This window comes from Triturus cristatus, chromosome 3_2 (genome assembly GCF_964204655.1).
Source record: "Triturus cristatus chromosome 3_2, aTriCri1.1, whole genome shotgun sequence".
NCBI classification, from domain to species: domain Eukaryota; kingdom Metazoa; phylum Chordata; class Amphibia; order Caudata; family Salamandridae; genus Triturus; species Triturus cristatus.
Window position 1 is genome coordinate 864,639,369 of NC_140584.1, and position 26,275 is coordinate 864,665,643.

The window sequence follows — 26,275 nt, forward strand, 5'->3', positions numbered from 1 at the left end:
TGTCAGTTTGGCCGGCCGTCTTAAGCCGGCCAGACATGCGCACTTTGGTTTCTCCAACCCAGTTGTGCTGTAAAGCCTGGTTGGAGAAAAGCTGCAGGGTCCCTGCGCCACAGTGAGCGTCAAGTCAGCCCGCTCAAGCCAATCACAGTGCTGCTTTCATGCTGGTACATAATATTACCAGCATGAGAACAGTGCTGTGATTACCCCTTGGGAGCCTGTGCAGTGTTACCAGCCTCGGGAGAGGAGCACCAAGGCGACGGCCGCAGGTAAGTTGTTTAATTTCTTTTTCCCCCCACCCCCCGTTCGCGCTGCCTCACCACTTCCAGTATAGACCAGCCGCCACTGCGTTTGAGTTGAGCTCTTTCTCATTGAGCGCTGCATTTAATAGAGGATCCAGATACAATAAGAACTAAAGCACCCAAAGGATTTAAGGCAAACATCTACGACAGGAAAAACTTACATTATACTAAATTAGAGTATGATATTACCTCTGACGTGCTTCACTGCATTGTAACAAAAGCAAACAGATGTAAATATTATTAAAATGTATTCAATTTCTTTCTCCCTGTATTGACTGCCTCAAATAATATTAATGGATCCATGAAACAAAGACATTCATACTACACTTGCAGGAAGCCAGACCCACTGTCTTTGTTATAGCTTGCTTCTTTCAAGCATAACAGAAATTCATAATATTTCTTTCTCAGACAAAAAGTGACAATTTTTTACATTCACAACATTATTAAACGTTACTGCCCTCCATTGAGGGCGTCAAGAATGATTAATTGCCTGCCCACATTCATGGCCTTGAGTAGCAGGAGTATATTGAAGGGACATGAAATTAACAGACGGATGGCACGGAGGGAGTAAATCTATAAGCATCCATTTTATGACGTGACACCCCCTCACGGGTACACATGTATCTTCTTCCTGCCTCTACTCCACACTTCCACTGAATTCAGAACACAATCAAAGAAACATCAGGGAGTGTCTGTTTTGTAAGCCTCCGGCCTGGCGGAAGTGACCTCAGCATCCCATGCAGGAGGCAATGCCTCAGAGCAAAGCTTCCCTCCCTACAACTGTTGTGCCTGACATCTTCTTCGTTGTGAATGTGAACGTGCCATCATGGAAGGACCCCAACGCTCTGCCCTTTACACGAGCAGATGAAACAAAATAAGAGTAACACGGAAATACCTTCACCAAGGGTGAGATAAAGGCAGCGCTTACCCAGAGAGAAGCCCTCCTTGTGGATCAGCCACACCTTCTCCGTCTCGTACCAGGCCTGCTCCTGCGCAATGTGCTCCTCCGTCTTGGCCTGCAAGGGAGTAAAGAGAGAATGGTTAAAAGGAGGCAGTAAGAGTGGGGCGCCAAACGGCTCCAGTGAGTGACTTCACTTCAGAGGCTCGCGATGGTGTGCTAGACACAGCATGGTGTGAGCCCTAAGCCCTTGTGTATGCCACCTACCCACACACAGCATGAGCTGAGGAAAATTAACTTTAATCTTGAGGTTCACTGTGACTCTGAGGAAAATCGACTTTAACCTTGAGGTTCACTGTGACTCAGAGGAAAATCGACTTTAATCTTGAGGTTAACTGTGACTGGGGAACATTCACTGCTTCCCTACAGGTTCTAGGGCACAGCAGTGAAAATGAGACAGACTATGCTTTTTAGATTCAGGGGTTCGTCTCTTTCTTCATAACTAACCAAGGCATCTCCAGTGCCAAGGCCCCTTCAAGAGGATTTTTAGATACACTACTAGGCAAAGGGTCCCTACACCCGAAGCAGTGTCCACATCCCGGTCATCAAGACTAGGGGTGTAGGATGAAGGAGCCACAGGGGCTACTGCACAAGCACTGCCCAGCAGCACATCCCAAGGGATGAGTAGAAGCGGGAACTGGTGAACAGCCTGCTTGATACCACTGGGGTGGCCCTGTGGAGCATTCTCTTGCCCACAGCCTTCCCAAACCACAGCAAGTGTCCAACAACTGTAGCGCCTTCAATGTATGCATGCAGCTCTGCACTGCAGGCGCTTGTGAAAGACAAATCTGTGGAGCCTACAGCGCCAAGTTCTATGAGGGCCAGGCGTGGGCACTCTGTCCTATGCAATCCTGTCAAGCCTGCTTTAAAAGGAATCAGATGGCCCTTTGCAAGGTACATGGGCAGTGTATGGATTTTCAATCATATGCTTTACTTCATGACGCTTTGAAATAAATCTATCATAACTAAGTGTTAACGGGCTGCGGACTTTGGTTCTTTTGAAGTAACGCTCCTTCTCGTCCAATTATCGCGAGAGAAGCAAGGAGCGCGAGCGTGAAGGAGTCTTTCCGGTCTGACAGACACTCGACAGAGCAGGAATCGATGTGTGGACATTCCCGCCCCGGGGAGAAAGGGTGGTAAACAGGGCACCATCACTCGTCTGGGCCGACGGGAGCTCACCGGGACCTAAACCTTTGCTAGAAGCGTCAGCTGGCCCATAGGATCAGATCCAACCTTGTTATGGAGGCCCTGAGCGCCGAGGGAGCTGCATATGACGTGTATTCAAGTTAAACACGAAGAAAACGTTTACAATGTTTCAACATACCCAGTACACAATTTGAGGGCCATCACATTAATAACGTGTATTGTGAATAAATCAAGTAAATCATGTTTTTTAGTGTTTAGGAGTCTGGCATTACAAATAGGCCGACAGAGAGGCCTCTGTTTAAATGCCACTGCCCTGATAAAGATGTTAGAGACCATTCCCTCCAAACACAACACAACACACCATTGAGGTCACATCACACACTAGGACACAGAGTGAGTCATGCACAACACCACAATAAACCCCAAAAGACTAAAGGGGCACACCAAGCAGGGCCCTCCAAGGGGGGCGCCCACACATGAACACACTTAGGACCACTGCAGCCAACCTGAGGCGGAGATGTAGTGGTGTTGTCGGCGGCGACCAAAGCATCCTCCAGTTGGCCCTGAGTGATGGCAGCGAGGAAGGAGAGATGGAAGCAAAGCTTGGGTTAAACAACTTGTTTCATCACTGCAGGTCCACAAGGCACATTAGAGTGAAGCAGTTACTTCATCCACGGTGTGGAGTACTGAAGCCCACCTTCAATAGTCTACGTACAAGGCATCTACAGCTTACACCCCCCCCCCCCCATCCATTTGGCTGCACCCGAGCAATGAGGTACAGGCTGGCTCACACACTATGTGAGGGAGTCCAGGCTTTTATATCCTCCCTGAGCCCTCACGGTCCCCTCCACTGCTGGGACCTCAGATTGGCCAGGCTCGAGGATACTGCCATCCTAGCAGCTAGCGCTCTAGGAGCTATTTTCACTCAGGGATACAGGCTACACCAGGTTTATAGAAGTGCAATCGAGAATTGTGTTTAGAACTATATTCATGGTGGTAGTTACTACCTTCATATGTGTGTCAGGCGTGTTCCTAATGAACTCCTAACTTGTATTGAAATACAAATCCTATATTTACAACTATTAAGTCTTGCGTAAGGAGTCAGGAGGAATCTCAGACTACGCCCACATACATCAACTCTACATTACGAGGTGTGCACATGTCGGATCACTGATAAACATTGCTTAAAATAACACTACCATTCAGGGTCTTATGCCTGAACTGGCCCAGCTCATACTATACATAAACACATTGATAAATGAACCGCGCCCTGCCACAATCTGGGCCTCCAGCAGGCATCTACCCTGAAGGATACAGTGTCAGGGAAGCCAGGGCTGGAGTGAGCGTCACCTCCAAGGGCAGCCCTCGAGTAGTAATGTCACCCCGAGCAGCTAAGGGTACTGTCTGGCCTATCCTGCCTGTGTGCCTTGGGGCCGCTGTTTCCAGAAGGGTAGCAGGTGAAGGTGACTGCCATTAAAGGAACACAACACATCGTGGCTACACAGAGGACAGAAGGGACAAATGTAGGGTCAGAAAAGCTGTAGTTATGATATCAGGTGCTACAAGCATGAAATGGATGGCCACAGAGAGGGCAGAAGAAGCCTGAAGAAAGGACATCTGCGTGTCACAGATCAAACACAAGATGGCTATAGACCACACTAAATGGACTACAGACCAGACACGAGACGTGTACAGATCTGAATGAATGGACTATAGACCAGACACAAGAGGGCAACAGATCAGAAATGAAGGGACTACAGACCAGACCCAGGAGGGTTACAGATCAGAAATGAAGGGACTATGGACCAGAGATGAGAGGGCAACAGATCATAAATGAAGGGACTACAGACCAGACCCAAGAGGTCTTCACACTCGACTGAAAGGGATAAAGACACAAGAGGCTACTCACATGGCGGCAACAATCTAGACACCAGAGGCTACAGTTCAGACCGAAGGAGCTACATACGAGACCAAAGGGACTTGAGATTAAAAATCAGCGACTACAGGCCAGATATGAGGGGCTGTATATCAAACAGGAGGGGCTACTGAACAGACCGGGGTGGTAATTGACTGGACATGGGGTTACTAGCATGTAACGTAGGGTACTGGATAGGCCATAGGAAGGCCAGAGATGGGTCATTATGAGGCTACAGAGAGGACACGAGGAAGCTACACATGAAACTAGAAGTGCCACAGACTGGGCATGAGGGGTCACAGAAAGGATTCAACAGAAGGGGTTACAAGGGGCGGGGACACAAAAAGGACATTAGGGGCCAAAGGTAGTTCACGAGGGGGGGCTCAAAAAAGCAGAGCATGAGGAATTGCAGGACATGACGGTGCCACAGACAGGACATGGGTTGCCAGAGGAGGGCTTGAAGGGCCACAGGCAGCTCATAAGGGGCCACAGGCACTCTTGAATGGGATTGGGTGAGAGTCACAAATTGATGGCGAGAGGAATCTGAAGGCTTAGTGTACCTGAATGACAGAGTAAGTGGGAAATGCCCCTGCCATCCTCTCACCCAGGAAATGGCTCGTAAGTATTGCTTTCACATGCAAACTGACCACCTCCGAGATTGCACATAGCGGCTTCATGAGAAAGGCCCCTGCGATGTATGGTGACACATGGAAAACATAGTGGTGTGCTGCCCAGTATGAACGGACATCATCTCCAGCGGGTGCTCTTTGCCCATCCAGAGCACTGAATAACATACATAAAATGCACCAAACAGCACAAAGATGCAATGCCTGCAGCCCACTGTGCCCAACTGGCGGAGTGATATGTGGAAGCAGAGCTGGGAGAAGCTGGCGGTTTTTTTCATTTAGCTATTTCCCACAGTTCACACCTCTCTTTCCACTTCTTTCTCCTTCCACCTTCTTATTTTCCTCTATAGATAAATACCTAGTTCTCTTCTGAATTCCTGTTTGGTACCCCGTTTCCTCTTTATATAGTAGTGTCATGCATGTAAAATATATCTCCGATGTCCACACCTGAGACCAGGGCCTACATAGGAGACCTATGGCCCGAACCTGTTCAGAGATTATATTTTTATGAAACCCTGCCCGGCCCATGGCTCTCTGTGTCTCCGCAGAGGATCTCTCTAGAAGGCAGAGGAGGGAAACTTTTAAAGGATCCACTAATTTCACAACAATCCCACATACATAGGGGCGGAATTGTACACTATCTCTATGACACAGACCAACCCTGAACAAACCACACACCTCTGGCATCTCTGCATACTTTGCTCATCACGGATCCCCGTGGCAGCATGTCAATTACAGATGAAAATGGAATAGTCCACTATGTTTATAGAGCAAGTAATACTACGTTCTGCCCAGTACCACATAATTTCTCACAAGTGATGCCCAACTAATATGCCAACACTCAAATATAATCTCCTGTGGTTCAGATATGGTGAAATACCGGCAAACGTTTTATTCATGGCTTGCTTTCACTGTTTCTATTTTTCTGTGTAAAATGCATCAGTCTCTGCGCTTAAGGGATGAACAGATTTAAAACTCTAGTAATAAATAGGACAGGTGCTAATGCAAACAATGACAGCACAGAGTGCAGTATTTTTGGTGTCAGGATTGCCAGGCACTTCAGAAATGAGAGTCATGAAGGCGTATTGGTCGAGGGGTTGTGCCGGCCACTTTTGGGCTTACGTGTTCTTTGCTAGAATATTAACTGGGTACATGCAGCCAATCATCATGCTGATGTCAAGTAAAGCTTTTATCCACAAATTGAAGCTTCCATGTTGTTTTATCCCCATCAACGGTGATGGCAACCATAAAGGGGACTTTGGGTTGTTCTTTAAAGTGAGTGCTGACACCAACGCTGTTTAAAACACCTAAATCTAGAAATATTTGATGAGGAAATGTTCCAGGAAGATGTTTCTTTGCCTTGGGGAGTCATCCCTCAACTCTGTTGGTAAACATCACCAGCACAGTAGAGAAGGTCTGGGCTCCTACTCATCACATCTGAGGTGGCAGGTAGCATGGAAAACTACCCTGACAATAAAGCTGGACTCAAAACTGACTCAAAGCAATGCAAAAGGGTCACTCTGCGATCTACTGCATGAAAAACAAAGTTGAAATGGTAAGGAAAATAGCTTTTTCGTAGAAAAGCATGGAAACTATAATTTGCTGAGAAAACAAAATGGAAACTGTTACTCATTTTTGCCACCAAACCAAAAATAAGTTACTTCAAGCAGAAAGTGGGTCTTGGTCTAGAAGTTTAACATTCAATATCAGTGTGTCCGTGCATCAGCCAACATAGGGTGGGACATTCCTCGCTCCCGCTCTGTTCCTGCAGATCTGCGGACACAGTGGTCTACATTGCATTTATGTAACATCTATGCCATGAACTTAAATCTCTGTTCTGTAGAAATTATCAAAAAACAGATGGAAATGGGAAATTTGAGGAATAACGTAAAAGGGGGTGACGGGATTGAGGTAGGGTGGTATTATACAGAGGGGGAGAGAGGTGAAGAGAGCCTTACACTCCAGCATGACACGCGCGCACACACATCAGCCCAGACAGAAGGCGGTAGCGGGTCCCCCGAGGACGCTGGCGAGCAGGGGTACAGTACCTGACTCCGGGCCGGGGAGGAGGTTGAGGCCACTGGTTCCAGCTATGGCAGCGATACAACGAGAGAGAAAGAGAGAAAAGCAAGTCAGACAGGCAGAGAACAGAAAGGAAACACTTCAACCAGAGAAAGACAAGCAGGAGACCTGCAGGTGGGCCACAGGACAAAGCAATGTCAGAGCCCAAGCGCCCTAGACTCAACCAGTTAGATACCCCTGTAAAGGAGAGCGCATAGACGTACAGGGGTACTCCATGAAAGTAGACACCTGGGGTACTCTCTAATCACAGGCACACAGGGGTACTGTTCCCCTAGCACAGGCACAGAGCCAGGCTCACAGCACAGGCCCAAAGAGCACTCCTTGAGCAGACATAGAGCATTACTTCTTGAGCGACAGGCAGGAAGTCTACCAAAGCACAGGCGCAAAGGTCACTTGTGAGCATGGAGACTCTATGCTAAGTCTTTCCAAAGCAAGAATGGGACAAGCCCTGACAGAGGGGAGGAACAATGGTCTCCATGCTGGAGCAGCGACTGCACAAAGTCAAGGATCTCCGCTGTGAAAGAAGGCAGTGCCTTCCTAGCTTGGTTCGTGCGCCACAATACCACATACAAGGCAAGTATAGAGGAAAGAAGCCCAGAAGGAGGCAGAAAAAGGAAGGCTGGCAGAAGTTTGTCAGTGTAAGTGCCTGCAGACGGCTGTGGGACACACGAGTCTGGAAAATCAGTGGAAATAATTCCCAAAATACCAGATCCGACCCTGTTGCCGTTTGGCCTGCTTACGATTTCCCAAGATCCTAGGGAGGATTCATGAGCCTAGTCCAGGACTCTCTCTGAAGATTCCCGACGTCTTGGTGTAACCCCGGCCACCCCAAAGAACACTTCCCAAGATCCCAGAGTGAGGCCGGTGCAGCATCAGGGGGCGCTGCAGAGCCTGCCAGACTCTAGGGAAGAGCTCTGGAGAAGGCCATAGGCTTACTTCATATTGGGCCTGCCGCAGCTGTGCGTCACATCCAGGCTGTAGGTTTAGTATGGATAGCACTCAGCAGCCTCAAACAACCTGCTGCGGTGACCTTTATAGGGCAGTTTCCTTCAGGTCTTGAGAGAGACTCTGTGGACGAGACAGAGTAGAGTCTCTAACAGAACTCTGTTTCATCGACATCCAATTCAGAGTGTGTCTCACCCGAGAGACAGGGTCCCGGCACCAACACTGACCACACTGACATGTTATGTTACGTTACCCTGATGCAACCTCAGCATGACACACTTTCGAGTTCCACACAGGTGTTAGTAAGGCATGTGCACTCTTACCCCAGAGGCGCGGAACCAGACCCGCTTTACCACCATAACCTATGGCTAGCTACGGGTAATGGTACTTGGCATGTAGTAGGTATGGTACACGTATAATGTAAATATACTTCATCCAAAGTGGCCTTTCGGTCTAGAGTAGGCACCTACCTAAAAAACAAGGAGAGCACAAAAACACTAAAGGACAAACAGCTGAACGAAGGAGAAGGTGAGGTGCAGGAAAAAGAAAGACTATTGTGAAAAGCACAGAAAAGAAGAACTAGCTTGAAAGAGCAAATGAAAGAGAAAATGGAATGCAATAGCGAATCTGGGCTAGATTTAGATTACCAACTGTATAGCACTTTCTAACTATTAGAACTGATGGGTTAATGCTTCATTTCGGTTAGTAAAAAATGTTTAATTGACTATCAGTCGCTAACTGAGATGATGTGCTGTATTTTTGGCAGAAGAACAAAAAGCTAAATAGATATACATTCATATGTACCCTGTCGCTTTAGGATAATGCATGGGTTGCCACCTAGGATTAATCTCCATAGAGGATAACCACATCGACAGCATCTCGGCCGTGAGGCACTGGTTCCGCATTCCTCTCTGCCTCCGTTACTCATGTAATAAAGCCATTGTGTGTAATGTTGCGTGTTATAATCCATTCATTCAGTCGATGTGAGTGCCTATAAATGGCTCACTGTGCCGCATGGACCCCGCTGTCCACCATCTCCCACCACATTTGATCTGTAGGCCTTCAGCCCCTGAACCTCAGCAGCGACAGGCAGCCTGGGTTGAGATGGTCTATCGATAAGCAGGCTTTCTAGTTCCCGGACAGCATTACAAAACTCTGATAGAGGCCATCTTTCTCCGCATAGGTGCCAGTGCCCATCAAAGACTTATCAAGGGACAGAGAAAGTTCTGATCAGACTACTCCCAAATGCCAGGCTCCCACTCCAAGCCCGAATCAACTTCAAGATCTGCTGCATCGTACTACGCCTAGCAGCAACCCACACCCAGCAGACCAGATAAAGGTCTCGAGCGTGAACTCAGTACAGGCAGGCACGACATCGCCAGGATTGAAACCAGGAAATGCAAGAAAGAAAAGACCAAACGACTGGCAGTCTCCTGCCATGCACCAAGAATCTGGAACTCCAACCCCAACAAGTCTATGAAAACCACGCCTTCTCCACTGTAGGAAACAAGTGCAGAGTTTCCTTTACAAGCAACACCTCAAACACAAGTTAACACTTTGACTGCCAACCTGACATGGATACCAACAAACAGAAGTGTCATCTGTAAGCATGCCTCACTTGACATCACTCTGCACCCCCTTCCATTGTATCAATACTCTGTTCATTTTTTACGCTAAGGTAGTGAACATAAATGTGGGCCAATAACATGTTACTTACAACAACTGTACTAATAAGTCATGAGCATACATGTATTACTACAGTGCAAATGTCAGATTCCGGTTTATTACCACAGTACAGAACAAGTGACCTGAGAAAAGCACTTTTACTGCCTCACAGATTGAATGTAACCATTACTTTACATATGGAAACAACTCTCCTAACTAGAAGGATATCTATTGGTGCGGTTATGTAACCCCTTACATCCTGGTATCAGTTAGATAACTTTTGTTGAAACCAACATGAAACATGAATGCCATGTGACAAACTATGTATGCTAATGTGCAGTGAATGTTATTTCTACCGTCCATGATGGAAGGGGGGGCATCTAGACTCACTCTCAGTGTCACTTTTTCTGTACCGTGGCCATGAACTCGAATCAGACCCTCACACTGGAGAGCGCGTCAACTAATGGGGGATGTAAGCTATACATTTTAGACATAAGCAAAGTGCAATATGTGCACGTGCTTTATTGTGGGGAAACCCCAGTCATTTACCACATAAAATAGGAAGGTGTTTTAGCTTCCTTCAAAAATATTCATGGTGTGCGTGTCCGATAGGGCAGCTCTTGAAGCAGACTATTAATTGTCAAACACAGGATAAGAATATAAGTGGAGTATTGCCTGACTTCACATGAGCAAAGTTCTTGATTCTTTCAAAATATATCAAATTATCTTGAGAAAATTATAAATGTCCTTAAAGCAAGTGTGAGATGTGCGAGGCCGTCTATGGTCGAGGTTCTCTGCCAACAGTGTAGTGCCTCTCACCTGGGTCCGGCATAGGGCAGGCGCTATGTGGCCTGACAAAGGCAGTGTCTGATCTACAGTGCTCAAAGTCAGACGTGTTAGAGGGCGATGAAAGGGAAGCGAGTGGTAAGGCTACGAGGAAAAATAAACAAAATAACAGTGAAAGAGTCAAAGTAAGCAGGGAGTGACTTCGAATGCAGTATATTTACAGCCCTGAGAAAATGCGAGCCAGTGAAAGTGAGCATCATGTACATGCTGCTGTATGGGTATACGCGTCCAGCTCATAACTCTGATCTGAGGGCCTCGCGGCGCTCTGCGGGTCTGATCATACACCCCAGGCCCCCGCGGTTTAAAGACAGGGGCCCGGCGCGAGCTGGCGTGGGAGTGCTCATCAGCAAACAAAATGTGCATCAAAACAGCAAGGAGACAACCAAAGGACGCCAGAACAACCTGCCAACTGAGCCGAGGCGCGCGGCTGCCGGCTGGAGAGGAACCAGAAGCTAAAACCTGGTCGTGCAGATCCTTGCCTTCTAGAAACTACTGACACCGGCAGCTTCCTGGGGGCGCCAGGGGGGTGCTCCGAAGAAGCATCGACGGAGGCGGAGATAAGCCCAGTAATGCCAGGAGGTCCAGGCTGCAGTCTCTCCTTCTATAAATACACCATGACAGCCCGGCCGCCCTCCTGCGCCCACAATAGGGGTCTACTTATGATGGGTGTACACATTTGGCGAGTTTTTAACTGGCATTTGTAGCCAACACCGACCTGAATGAATGAATCCTGGTAATATTGGCATCGTCTGTGGTCAAGTGTTTTTTTGTTGCGGTTGTATGAACGTGAACCTGGCCTGCGGGTATTGGAGCGCTTTATACGAGCACCATACATGACACATTTCTAGGCGCCGGAGATTGCCTGATTTGCCCAGTATCACAGGACGTTGAACCGAGTTCGGGGTTCGAACCTGGTTCTCTGTTCCGAAATCCCGCCAAGGCCACATCTAAATATAAACTTGACTTTTGCGAGACGCTTCACTCGTTCCTTCACCCTTCTCTTAGCTGGGAATCATCACTTTAAGCTGGTTTTAATGCCTGCGCTCAAAACTTTAAGTGGAGAACTTACAAATTGCATAAAAGGCGCAGGTACTACTCATCGACCGGAAGTATGAGGGCGTCGCGGTACCCCACGATCAAAGGGGGGCACGTAGGGTCGGACCAGCCCTTCTGCCACACTTACAATGGGAGAGTACCGGCACTTGTCGGGAGCAGACAGGTACTCTGGGACAGTGTGTACCTTCACTTGCATATTTATATTTCAAGAGAGGGGAGGGGCGTTCTAATCACGGCTTCAATAACTGTTTCCCTGTCTCGCTGCGAGGCGACACCGAGCCATCCTGCAAACTCTAAAAGATCATCTTGGCATAGTATGTCAAAATGACCACCGTCTGACCCTCCGCTATCCTTTTGCTTCATAATTATTCAAAGCAGAAGTATCAAAAGTCACCCCCAAAAATGAAATGAAAAAGTGGTCGGTGTACGCTGGGTGATCTGACATCACCTGATGTCGACCCCAGGGGGGTTTGACAACAGGGTCTCTGTCTAGGCTTCCCATCAAGATAGTAGAGCGGGTATAGAAACACTGACCTCGAGGAAAGGGTGATTTGCTATTCTATATTCAGCCCTTGAATAACTTAAGAAAGTCTGTTTGTGAACCTTGCCGTACGTTAAACAAGCAGGGAGAATAACATTGTAGGAAGTTAGTGCGCATGTGCCACTCAGACGAACAGACACAAGGCCTCTAGACGGGAGGGACACCGGTAGAGGCTGTGGTTATGGCTCTGCAAAGATCCATCATGTTCATCATGGTCCACAACTGCCACCTACTGGCACTTCACGGTAACAGCTCCTGTGCCTCCAGGCTACATCGGAGATTACCGACAAGGCGCCAAGTAGCTCATTATGATGAAACGGACTAAAGCCAAACAGATAAACATGAAAAGCAGATCCTTGGTTTCTGATTGAAACTATCCTTCTTGAATTGGAATCAGTAACCATTCAAAAGAACACGCAATCAAAAGCTCACAAAATCAACAAATAACAACCTGAAGCACATGTTTGATCTAAGGAACAAAAAGCAAAACAGGTGAAGCAATACAATGTACAATTGTTGTACGTTTTACAACCACTTTCATTCGTTAATGTTGGCGATAGAATGTTTTTTTCATCGGTACTCTGCATGAGAATTGACCACTACATTCAGAGGTGTTCCTACTACACACAAGCAACCAACATAACATATGGAAATATTTCCCAGCTGCCTCCCCAAATATTAGTTTGAAAATGGTATAAAACGAAAGAAGCAAATTAATGCACTAAGGTCTAGGTGGCGAGCACTTGTAAAATGGCAGTACAGCCAACTAAGAAAGGAAACTAAGAAAGGAAACTACAGTGGAAAAGAGTGCCAAGGCTCTTGAAGGACGTAACAATTAGTGACGTAAGTTAAAGCAAGGATTGAGGGGGCGTAGCAAAGACAGGAATTATAGCAAGAACTGAGGAAGTATAGCCAGAGCTGAGGGGTACAGCAAGGACTTAAAGGCATAGCAAGAGCTGAGGGAGTATAGCAAGAACTGAAGGGCATAGCAAGGACTGAGGGAGTATAGCAAGAACTGAGGGGCATAACAAGGACTGAGGGGCATAGCAAGAACTGAGGGAGTATAGCAAGAACTGAAGGGCATAGCAAGGACTGAGGGAGTATAGCAAGAACTGAGGGGCATAGCAAGGACTGACTTTGCTGAATATAGCTAGAGACCTGGCTCAACCCTCATTGGTGCCCAACAACGCCACAGCCACGCCCAACGGCTACAAGATAACACACAAGGACCGCATCAACACACACAGGGGTTGAATCGCCATCATCCACAAGGAAACCATCCACTGCACCACCTCCACAGACGACCCCACCCGGTCCATGGAACACCTCAACTTCCAACTCAAAACAACTGCAAACCAGCATCAGAGGAACCCTTGCCTACAGCCTCCAGAACTACGCCCAGGCTTCTGCAATGCCATACCCGATTTCATTGCACCACAAGCCATCTACACAGAACACACCATTTTCCTCGGAGAGCTCAATTTTCACCTCAACAACCCGACCACACCAACACAGCCAACCTCCTCAAAAGCATGAAGAACATCGGCCTCACCCAACTAGTCACTGACCCCACACACGACACAGGGTAAACCCTATTTTTAAATCAAGTAACAGTTAAGTACAGCCATGTCACCGAGCTCACCTGGACGGACCACTCAATCATCCACAATCACAGTGGTACCCAGCACTGCCACCAAGCCGCCCAGCACCTCACATCGCAGCTGGAGCCAAGTATCCAAAAGCCAATGGACCAACACACAACACCTCCCACTCCGACACCACAGCCAACCTCAAACAGACCATCAAGACCCTCACCACCTGGTTCACCTACTGCACCAAAAGAGTCACCCAATCAAACCCACCAAACTCAAGAGATCTCCAAAACATGCCAGTTGGTACACCTCGGAAATAAGAACCACGAAACGCAACTGCAAGCAATTGGAAAGGAAATGGCACACTAGCAAGGAGCCCACAGACCACACCACCTTCAAGACATCACTCAACCACTACCACCAATTCCTGAAAGAGACGAAAAAGAACACCCTAGCCGACTGCATCGAAGTCAGCTCCAACCACAGCAAAGAACTCTTCAGCATCGCCAAGGAGTTCTCCAACCCCTCAGCAACCGAAAACATCATCACCCCTTCCCAAGTACTTAGCAATACCCTGGTGGACTTCTTCCATGGCAAGATCTCCACCATCTGCAGACACTTTGACCCCACAGCCCACTACTGCTGACATCCTGAGTCTGCTCGCTCCCACCGACAGAAGGTCTGTCCACTCGATCACTAATTGGGACCAGCTCACCACACAGAACACCACAGCCATCATGCGCTCCATCCATTCAAGAGCACCCATGGACCCCTGTCCCCACCACAGGTTCAACCTCGGAAACAGGACAATCAGCAATGACCACACCACCATCTTCAACACATTCATCACCTAGGCCACCATCCCAAACCCCTCCTCAAGAAACCGTCCGCCGACCCCAACAAGGTCAAGAACTACTGGCCCATCTCACTGCTCCCCTTTCCCACCTAAGTCCTCAAAAAGGCCATCAACCACCAACTGATGGAATACCTGATCAAGAACTACTGGCCCATCTCCCTGCTCCCCTTTCCCACCAAAGTCCTCAAAAAGGCCATCAACCACCAACTGATGGAATACCTGGAGACCAACGATCTTCTGGACCCATCCCAATCTAGTTTCTACATGAACCACAGCACCGAAAACACCCTGATCGCAGCCACCAATGACATCACAACCCTCCTCAACCGGGGAGAAATGGCCACCCTGATCCTCCTAGACTTCTCAGCAGCGTTCAACACCATGTCCCACCACACGCTGATCAAGATGCTGCATCAGATTGGAATACTAGAGGACGACCTCACATGGATCGCATCTTTCCACACAAGACAACCTAGAGTGTCTGCCTTTCACCTTTTAACTCAGAACACAAGAACATAATTTGTGCCATCCCTCAAGGTTCATCGCTCAGCCCTACTCTGTTCAACACCTACATGAACCCCCAGGCCAACATCGCCAGAACCCAGGGGCTTAACATCATCTCCTACGCAGACGACACCCAGCTAATTCTCTCCTTATCCGAAGACCCATCCACCATGAGGGCCAAGTTCCACTAGTTCATGACCAGCATCGGTAACTCAATGCAAAACAATGGCTTCAAACTCAACACAGACAAAACAGAAGTACTGACCTTCGGGAACAACACCTCCCTGTTGAACAACCCATGGTGGCCCACAGAAATGGGACTCTCACCCGCTCCCACAGCCTATGCCCAGAAACAGCATAATCCTGGAAAACAAACTCACCATCAAAAACCAGATAAATGCAGTCTCCTCTGCCTGCTTCCTCACTCTTCGCATGGTCCGAAAGATTTTCAAATGGCTCTCAGGCACTACCAGATGCACTGTCACTCAAACTATTGTCAACAGCCGCTTGGACTACAGCAACACACTCCACGCAGGAATCACCAAACACCTCCTGAAGAGACTGCAGACCATACAGAACTCAGTGGCCAGACTCATCCTTGACCTTCCCAAATGGACCTACATTACCCCTCACCCAAATAAACTCCACTGGCTTCCTCTCTACAAGAGCTACAAATTCAAGATGCTAACCCATACCTACAAAGCCCTGCATGATCAAGGACTAGCATAAATCAACCACAACCTAAGCTTCCACCAAGCCTCCAAACACATGCGCTCCTCTTCCCTCTCCCTCACACACACCCCGTCCATCCAAGGAAGCAACAGCGGAGAACGCCCCTTCTCCTACCTCACCGCAAAGTCCTGGAATAGACTCCCTCCCCCCTTCATCTCCAGACCTCACCTTCTCTTCAGGAATTCAGAGGGAAACTCAAGACCTGGTTGTTCAACTGATTCCATCCAAGCAGCTTGGCTCTCAGTGCCTGGATAACCTCAGGAGTGAATAGCAGTACTTTATAAATCCCATTTGATTTATTAAGCAAGAACAGGGGAGTATTGCAAGAACTGAGGGGCATAGCAATGGCCGAGGGAGTATAGCAAGAACTGGGGGCATAGCAAGAACTAGAGGGCATAGCACGGACTGAGGGGCATAAAAAGGACTGAGGATCATAGCAAGGACTGAGGGAGAATAGCAAGTACTGAGCCAGTATAGCAAGAACTGAGGGAGCATAGCAAGAAATGAGGAAGGCATAGAAGAAACTGAGAGGGCAGAGCAAGAAGTATAGCAAAAAACAAGACAATATAGCAAAGATTGAGAGGCAAAACGAGGACTAAGAGGGTAAGTGATGTGCAATGATCGGGGTAATACTACAGTGAGCCTGGTCAAGGATTGAGAAGGCCATTAAAAGGACTGATGGGCTCCATGAGAACTGGGGGCATAGCACAGACTAGGGGGACACAATAGGGACTGAGTGGAAGAACAATAAATAAGGGGGATAAAAAAGGAGAAAGGGGGCACACTGAGGGGCACAGCAAAGAATGAGGAAGGGCATAATAAGGTATGAGGGGACATAGAACACACGGAGGGGCACAGCAAGTACTCGTAGTGAGGGGTATAGCAATGAGAGGGGCAGAGCAAGGGCCCATTGAGAGGGGCACAGCAGGGTCTTATGAGGAGTCGAGTGGAGAGGGCACAGCAGGGTCTCGTGGAGAGGGGCACAGCAGGGTCTCGTGGAGAGAGGCACAGCAGGGTCTCACGGAGAGGGGCACAGCAGGGTCTTGTGGAGAGGGGCACAGTAGGGTCTCACGGAAAGGGGCACAGCAGGGTCTCACGGAGAGGGGCTCAGCAGGGTCTCGTGGAGAGGGGCTCAGCAGGGTCTCGTGGAGAGGGGCTCAGCAGGGTCTCGTGGAGAGGGGCACAGCAGGGTCTCACAGAGAGGGGCACAGCAGGGTCTCGTGGAGAGGAGCGCAGCAGGGGCACAGCAGGGGCAAAGCTGGGTCTCACGGAGAGGGGCACAGCAGGGTCTCACGGAGAGGGGCACAGCAGGGTCACACGGAGAGGGGCACAGCAGGGTCTCACGGAGAGGGGCACAGCAGGGTCTCGTGGAGAGGGGCACAGCAGGATCACGTGGAGAGGTGCACAGCAGGGTCTCGTGGAGAGGGGCACAGCAGGGTCTCGTGGAGAGGGGCACAGCAGGGTCTCGTGGAGAGGGGCACAGCAGGGTCACACGGAGAGGGGCACAGCAGGGTCTCACAGAGAGGGGCACAGCAGGGTCTCGTGGAGAGGGGCACAGCAGGGTCTCATGGAGAGGGGCAGAGCAGGGTCTCACGGAGAGGGTCACAGCAGGGTCACACGGAGGAGGGCACAGCAGGGTCACACGGAGAGGGGCACAGCAGGGTCTCACTGAAAAGGGTGCAAAAAAGCACATGGAGAGCCGGAAAGAAGGAACCCGTATAGAGAGGCATAACAATCACTGGCCTGATGGGCATATTGAGAACTCACAGGAAAGGGGCGATGGAAGGTCTTAAGGAGGAATGCACAGTCCAAACTCCTGCATTGAGAAAGACCTGGACACAAAAAGAACTTGTGGGGTGAAGCACAAAGAGGATCTGGAGAGAGGCTGCAGCAAGCACTCATGGAGAGTGGAATAGAAACAAATCAGTGGCATCCCAAGGATTCATGGATTCAAGGACATCAATGACTGGTGGACAAGGCATAGCAAGGACTCGTGGAGAGGAATACAGCAAGAACAAAAGAGCAAGAACAAAAGAGCAAGAACAAAAGAGCGGCATCACAGGAGAGACTCGTGATAGAGCAGGGCATGAGGGGAGCGCCACAGATAGCTGTAGGACCCCGCACTGAGAAGGGTCTCAGGGAACACAGAAGGCAATATAAGCAAGGAGTGGGCCACACTGCACAAGCAGCTCCACTACACGAAAAGCTAAAAACAAGTGGTGTAGGAAATTACTGAGGCCATGAAGATCCGCTCCAGTCTTCTGTGCGCTTCATCCCCTGGTGCCAACAGGGAACCAGAGCTGGCGGCCTGCAGATCAAAGCATTATTAGTGTCAGTAAATGTACAAGAAAGTATAGGGCTAACTGCATTAACAAAGAAGGGGGCCAAGGAGCATTTGAAAGGGTTCTATATTTCATAATCACCAACAGAGAGGGATCCATGGACATTAGATCAGAAGAGCCGTGAAGATTACAGGAAGAAAGAGTTCATGGGCATTACGTCACTAGCCCACAGACTTTACAGGAAAAAGGGTACACGGGCATTATATCAGGAGAGAGTCCATGGGCATTACAGGAAGAAAGGGTACGTGGACACTACATCGGGAGAGAGTCCATGGACGTTACAGGAAGAAAGGGTATGTGGACATTGCATGAAGAGAAGGTCCTTCGACATCCCATAGACAGAGTACACGGCTGGTAGATCAGCAAAAATCCACAGGCAATACACCAGGACACCATCAATGAACATTATATGCTAAAACAGACAATGAATAACATACAGTAACTCCAGTTTTACACAGTGCTTAGAAACGTCAGAAGTGCAGTATAATGCACTATTTGAAAACAGCCTATTGTTAACATGGCTGTTGTTCATGTTCTTGCTCCTGCCATTGTTACATTAGAAGATGCTCTGTGGACTCACTCGTGGGGACGGGTTCCTCCCAGTAGAAGGTCCTGGACGTTCTACCAGGACAGTCCACTGCGGCACACATGCAGGGGTGTAATGGGTGGTGAGCATTTCCATTCGATCAGGAGAGGGACTATGCTCTTTATACCAGGAAAGATTCTAAGGAGGGTGAACCAGAGGAGAATCTAGGAACACTGTACGGAAAGAAAGTCCATGGAGCCTATAAAGAGGTTTAATGGGATTTAATATGCCACCCATAACAGAATAGTTATTTTAAGGTAGGGGAGGGCCTGTTGTCTGTGCTGGAACCAGCAGCGGGGAGAGTCTGTGAAGGTTATACTAGGCTAGAGACAAAGTATATGACACTATGCAGGTTATACTTCAGTAAAATCAAGATCTATAGCAGAGGATTCCTTGTAGGAGTACGTCGAGGGATGTCATACCAGGAGATTTCATGGACGTTACATTGGGGGAGAGTCAAAGGAGGTTATGTGAGCAGAATGTGCATGAATAACACGTCACGTCATATTATGGGGGAGTCCATGGACGAGGTAAGGGTTCTGTGGTATATCCAGTGAATGTGCCTTTGAGTAATCTCATACTAGGCGAGCTGCCATCTAGACAGAGTCCATGGACACTGTACCCGAGACAGTGTATAGAACTGTGACACAGTCTGTGGGCCACAGTAGAAAGCAGAACACACAAGCCCCGAGCACATAGAATGCAAACACGTTTACACTAAAGACTATTTTCAATGAGAAGCAGGGCTTCCTGGTGGAACGTGATTGCTCCTGGTGAGTAACGCAGACAACTGCATGGGAAAGGTCGCCTTTGAAAACAGAGGCCAACCATTTCCATGCGTGGAACTGGTGTGCAGTGAAACTCATGAACCACAAAGAAACTGCTCCTCTGTGAACGAGACTCACAGAAACAGAAGTGCAACTGTACGGCTAATAAAGACACCCGTGGTCATGATGCATTATAGCACCACTCGGCTTTGAGTAGCTGGGAGGCGCTATAATGCGTGATTTCACGTTTCAGTGTGGTGATGCGGACCACCACACTGAAGTGCGTTATACTACCGCCTGATGCGTGGTACATGGCATGGCTGAACTCTCAGAGCAATGCCTCCCCAGTGAGGAGACCCGCTACCCAAACGGGGAATGCCAATAAAGGCATTGACACCCCCCCCCCCCCTCTGTGAGCCCATTGTTACAAGAATAAGGTGTGCGCGTACAAGGAACTGGAGTACAAACTAAACGGTTACACCACTATTTCTTAAAGGATGATTCATTATTCGCCAATAATACTTATTCCTAATGGAAAATTCGCCTGTCCATTACTTGTAATAGCGGGAACAGTCCTGGATGTTAGTGTCAAGAGGTCACCGTGGGAGTGACGTCACAGAGGTCACAGCTCGCGGTCAAGCACTGGGCACGTGTCCTTGGACGCCCTGCTTCCCAGTGAGTGAAGCAGCACTGACTTCCAGTGGGAGCGACCCTACCCCTCCGCAGAGAGCGGGATTAGGGAGGATCGCACTGATCCTGTTAAAAACACAAGAAGAACAGGCCTCTGCCTGCTTTTCAATCTCTAGCCTCGCTAATCCTTGGCTCTTTGACCCCTTCAGTGCTTAAGCTGTAAACACAGAAAGAGCTTTAAAGATTGCATTTTTGATTTCTACACTCAGAGGCGCGGCCCCCCATGGCAAAGCGTAAAAATGTCTTATTTCATAGTCAATATCGCCACCTAGAGGCCTTTCAGAATCATCATCAACGAATTCGGCTGCATTTCTGCAAATGTATTCCCCGTTTCCCATGCTGTTTTCTGTGCACTCGCTGAATCGACAGAGAAAGCAAAGGGGTTGGAAAGGGCGTAGCTTGGGCAGCAAGATTGGTGGGAGCTTCACATCTTCCGACAAACAGGCTGGCATATAATGTTTAGATGGATTATACGACAAGCAGGCTGCATGGGAGGGGCCTAGGGGGCAGAGGAAAGGGAGAGGAATGCGGATTGGTGGTAGGAGTACTAAGAGAGAAAATACAATATTTTGCAAAATAACCAATACTTAGGAGTACTTTCCAAACAGAGAGGGAGAAAGTGTGTGTGCGTTTTTGGCTGTGTGTAGGTAAACATTCCTGGTGAAATCCGACAGACGTCTCACCATGGCTGACTGAAAGCACCTGGACCCAACTATTTGGTAGAAAATAAAGTGAAAAGGCAAGTGTAACACCACAAGCAGTGGAGGGCTGTCTCCATGAGAGAAGAAAGTAACACGGCAGATAAACAAAATCCAGGACCCGCGATGGGGTTACATTTTGGAGGACGTCACCTGTCTCGCAAAGAAACGTGACATGCAATTAGTAAGGATTGAAACATCTGGAAATGCTACTCCCTACAGCAAGTATGTGTGACACAAATTCACAATCTTATAAAACAGAAGTCATCAATGGGCTCAACACAGAGAAAGGGCAATTGGCTTTGTCAATAATGGTGCAAATTAATTCCACAAACTTCTCAGCCATGGAGCTCAGGCGGAATGGCGTTTAACTGTCCATCTCATCCATACTTGAGCTTTGCGGTACAGCGCTACAGTCGCCTTATTCTCCAGTCTGTAGCAGTAACTCAGTCTCCGGCACTATATTGGCAGTGGCAACACAGCATGGTTGAAGAACCATGTGTATGGGCCCAAATCGCAACAGATCCTAATCCCACCTTAGCAGTATGACCTCACACCCCACATCCCAAAATTAAGCAGCGCACACCTACATGGATCGCGACTCTGAGGCCTGCGCCGTGGACATTTGAGGAACCCTCCTTCCTCACACACGCTGCTAGTTGGAAACACACCTGTTTTTGGGGTTCAGCGTCAGTCTCCTCAATAACAAGAATTGCTGCTGGCGTCTTCAAGGCAGTGTTGTCAGGAACTCCGCTCTCCTTCACAGGCTCCAGAGTGGGGAAAAGTGAGCAGATGAGAACAATGTCCTTCCACATACTTCTCCAGGACTCACAATTTAAAAACCCATGCAAAGACACTGTTTTAAGAATCCATACACAGCAGGCACACTTGGCTCACTCAGATAGCCAGCCATGCGGGTTACGGGGAGCTCGCTGCTGTCGTCGTTGCGCAGGAGCGGCATTCTAAAGCACGTGCCACTTTTTAGGCCTTCCCTCCCAAAAAACACAACGATTTTACAAGAGTCCTCGGGGCTATATTCATCTTATGGTTAGGTTTTAATTGGAGAAATCACAACCAATTATTTTAAAATAGTGTGGCTTCTGTAAAACCGATTATGCCGTATTTGGCAAGCAAGGTCTGCACGGAACTATCAAAAATCCGCTGTGAGTGCAAAAAGTCACTACCTCAAAAACATTGGGCCGAAGCACATACCTGGTCAAACCTATCCCTCGAAAGAGCAAGGGTCAGAATGGAGTAATCATTTTAGAAACATTTTTAGAGATAAAGTATCACAAGAGGCCAAACATGTACAGACGGATCAGGAGGTCAGAGACAGAAAATATGACAGGGCCACGACAGTCTTTCATTCTTCTGAACTAAGACAAGATAATGCTAGAGTTCATCATAACCACTATTAGAGCTCCACTGAAAACAATGGAGTGGCAATGCCCATAATGGCTGGTGCAGACCTTCTGCTCCAAACTTCCAACCTTCCAATGTTTCTCTTTCTGTTTCTCCCTTTTTATTTTAGAACATTCCACACCCAGTGCATGGAATGTGGTAATTTCTGCCTCAGGCTATAACTGTTGCTAAAGGCCTGAGCCACATAACTCAGGTTCAGGGCCTTTAGCCACTGTTACAGCCCTCGGCACCTGGCTATATTCCATATTTAATTGCCTTTGATTCTTCTAACATGCTGTCAGAATTCTACAGCTGACATTTGCCCCATGCTCTTTAAATCAAAGCCTCCCTATTCTTTACGCACATTTTCCATTCACTAATCTATGCACTAACACTGGTTCCATTCGTGTTGGACAGCAACATACTACAACGCAAGTGGAGATACGGAAGAAGAAAAAGTCACAAAACGCCACTATATAGAAGAGCCATCAGAACCACATAAAGACCAAACTACTCCACACACATAACTGAAGCTAAATGCCCCTCCAAGGTGCTCTACGAGATTATAGCAGAATTATACAATCCAGAGTGCCAAAACACAGAAATACCACAATCGCAAGACTTCTCTAACAAAATATCCATGGAATTGATCTAAAAAATTAGAAAGTTAGAAAATTGCCTAAAGGAAAACACTAACAACTCCACCCAAGGACATTACCCAACCGACATAGAAAGAGACAACAGCAATCTTCCACCGCTGCATACTTTCATTCCCCTCTCAGAAATAGGTTTCCTCCACATTATCATTGCGAGAAGACCATCAGGATCACCAAGAGACCCACCACTTCCAAAAATCTTTAAAGCTATCCTTAGCACATTCTGTGCAGGGGAGGTAGAGGGATGCTTACTCAACACGTCCCTGGAACTGGGTTCATTCCCACTGATCTGAAAACCTCCTACATTAGAAGTCTCTTCAAAAAGAAAAACTTCGACCCATCTGACCCAGCAGCAATCACTCCACTAGTTACTATAGCTAGTAGGTAATGTTCAAGGCACTCTGCATTTTCCACCGAGCTTTCCAAGGGAAGGGAGCACTAGTATGTGCAGGTTAAATTCAAGCAATGCAAAGAAAACCAGCACTGCGCAACAGGCCGCACCACGAATCATCATGCCACCTTACCATAAGAAATCCTAGGAGGTACTGCTTTCTCAGTACAAGTCACCAAGCTCTGGAACGCACTACCAGCCAAGATTTGAAGCATCCAGGAGCATATACACTTCAGAAGATAGTTGAAAACATGGCTATTTTTGAGACAACTCCATCATCCTACAACCCTGGGTTAGAACCCGAAAGACAATCGCACCTTCAAGCTCAATCAGCAGTTTACAACCCATAGATGCAGATAAACCCGGCCAGCACACTACTTTCTACATCCAGGCAAGCTATCAAGGGCTGACCTATGGTAAGCCCGGGTATTATACAGTAATGTCAATTCATATACAACCCTTCTGGCAGGGCACGCTAAAAAAAGTGGCCCACATTTGCATATTGCGTTTACGCAAAACACTGCTTCGGCAAACTTTTATAAAAGAGGTGGGGGAGGGGGGCGTTAAAAAAATGCACAGATTAGTTCACATTGGTGAAACACACCTGAAAAACATGTGAGGCCACTTCTGCTGCGGCCCCCTGTCCCCGCTCAATGTGCATATATTAGTGGGCCGGCCCAGTGAGAGAAAGGGAGTGACATCTCTGCCGTTGATAAAATGGAGGTAATGGATGGCCATCTACCTCCAGAAAGGCCACTCAGGCACCCACTGGGCCGCTGGTGGCATCGAACAACGCAGAAACCGCCCAAAATCGGCCCACAGGCTGCTCAAAAAAGCAGCCCACAGCTGGAGCTCGGACACCGGCCCCTCGGGCATTGCCGGAGTGCCCCCGTTACCAATCCGACGCTGCCTTCTGGCCACACTAATACCATAACACTCAGTGGTCAGCAGCCAGCTACGCTGAATCCTCTTACGCTCACATAAGACATATCTGCTATGGGTCTTATCCATCACCCAGTACTGAACCAACCAATAAACCAGTCATCGCCAACTGAACAGACATGGATTAACTGCAGAGACCTGCCACACACGGAAACAACTCTAATTTGGACCATCACTGTAAGTCACAATTAGCTGCACGCTAGGACTGCTGCTTTACTTCTCACAACGACAATCAGATATGGGATGACAGCAACAAAGCCCCTCCCAGCAGACCTCCTCGCCATTCCTCTCTCCAACTACGCCTGATCAGGACCAAAAACTTGAAACAAAATATTTCAAACTGGACAACCCAGTGCAGTAACCAGGCAAGTGGATTCTGATCATAAGAAATATCATAAAGGGAGGTGCAGAGCAGCTCCAAGCTGCCAGGTTACTGAAAACTGTAAAAGGTGCATGCATCTGTCACACTTCTTCAGCGGCCACACTGCCAAGCGCTGCTACCCAGAACACAAGACGCGCAACCTCGGTGGTCGTCGCGCACTTCATGGAAACACCCCAACATAGGAACAAAAACAAAGAAAACACCCTTGGAACCACACACGGTGTAGCTTGTTGCCCATATAGGCAAGCGCTTCAGTGCCCCACACCGTGACAGCAGGCGCTATACAAATGCTGCAATACAATGCATGTTCCACTGTGTGTTCTTTCCATGACCCTTCCCTGCTGCTTCCCAAACAGCCTCTCGCTCACACGCTTCCCAGCAGCAGCCCCGTGCCAGGGGGTTTGTATCCTCTGCTTTCAATCCTGCCTTTGTTCCTCCAGTGGTAAAACTGCAACATGCTGGGCTTTGGCGCGCCTTGAACTCGTGAAGGTGAACTCGGCGTCCACCCATTGTTGGCATCCGAGCGCCGCTCTCGACCGCGAGCAATGCGGGGCAGGAGCGAAGCAACGACGGTTCAGTGCTCTGCTCTGAAGTGAAAAGGTGACGCCTCAATGACGCACGCTGGGCATGCCGGGTTTTTATTAAGGTGTATGGCGTGTGAGTGTGGTTGATGGCAGCAAGGGGAAACTGGGTTCAGAGTGATTTAAACCAGGGTCGTGACCCTACAAGCGGCACACTTCAGATTTGTATAACCCAAAACGTGCTCCCGAATCTTGCTACGCACAGACGCGCGTCGAGAGCCACAGCACAGTCCAGTCCACGTGTGCATCCACTCTTGGCTTCTCTGTGGCCTCTGCCATTAACGAGGACCGGAGGGGGGTTTAGTGACGCAAGCCCCTGCTTACGGGCTGGGATGTTAAGAAATCTTACCCTAATACACCCTAATGTGGAGCCGCCCGATGTTATTGGCTTACATGTTCCACCCATATTTCTCACCTAGGCTAGCACCTCTGAGATGGGAGGCTTTCATCACTGTGCATAACGCGGAGCAGCCAGTTGCCCCTTTAACATTGTAGGTGCTCTCGATGACTCTGGGATCGACCATGTGGTCTCACGGCTGGGAACTTTCCTTCTTCCCTTTCCACGGTCTGCTTCTGGGCTAGTTCTGCGTTTTACTTTCCCAACTCTCATCAGGGTCCAACTACTGGCAATTAATAGTACCATTTTAAGGAGTCTCGTGGAGCCTTATAGCACATCTGTGGTGTCATCTTAGCTTGAGGTTGGCAGCCTTTGTCTGACAGAACACAAAATGCATTGTTTGTGCCTTCTCTGTAGCCAATCGGAGCTTGGTTACTGTGGGGCACAAAATATGTTCCCTGGCCAGAACAAGGTGGCCTACAAACCAAAAGGGCACTAAGCTTGCAACCAGTGCCCACAGAAGTCCTTGCCATTTAGGCTTCTAGGTTGTGGGCATTTTCCCAGATACCCTCAGATGACACACAGCCATGGCGGGCTCCACTGCCCGCTCTACGACACACAGCCAAGGCGGGCTTCACTGCCCGCTCTATGACACACAGCCAAGGTGGGCTCCACTGCCCGCTCTATGACACACAGCCAAGGCGGGCTCCACTGCCTGCTCTATGACACACAGCAAAGG

At 48.5% G+C, this 26,275-nt stretch overlaps 1 protein-coding gene across 35 annotated transcripts in view; it reads right to left on the reverse strand.

Moving 5' to 3' along the window:
- Positions 1–26,275, reverse strand: part of MYO18A (myosin XVIIIA) — a 768,001-nt gene that overhangs the window by 446,987 nt on the left and 294,739 nt on the right. For 9 of the 35 annotated variants that reach the window (XM_085649161.1, XM_085649190.1, XM_085649165.1 and 6 more), the window contains 5 exons: positions 21,518–21,613; positions 17,997–18,071; positions 6,903–7,034; positions 2,910–2,966; positions 1,228–1,315 (listed from right to left, as the gene is read on the reverse strand). In XM_085649161.1, the coding sequence (XP_085505287.1) occupies positions 1,228–1,315; positions 2,910–2,966; positions 6,903–7,034; positions 17,997–18,071; positions 21,518–21,613 (448 nt within the window). The remainder of the gene's footprint in view (positions 1–1,227; positions 1,316–2,909; positions 2,967–6,902; positions 7,035–17,996; positions 18,072–21,517; positions 21,614–26,275) is intronic. The other 26 variants (XM_085649183.1, XM_085649196.1, XM_085649193.1 and 23 more) reach the window with 11 other exon arrangements.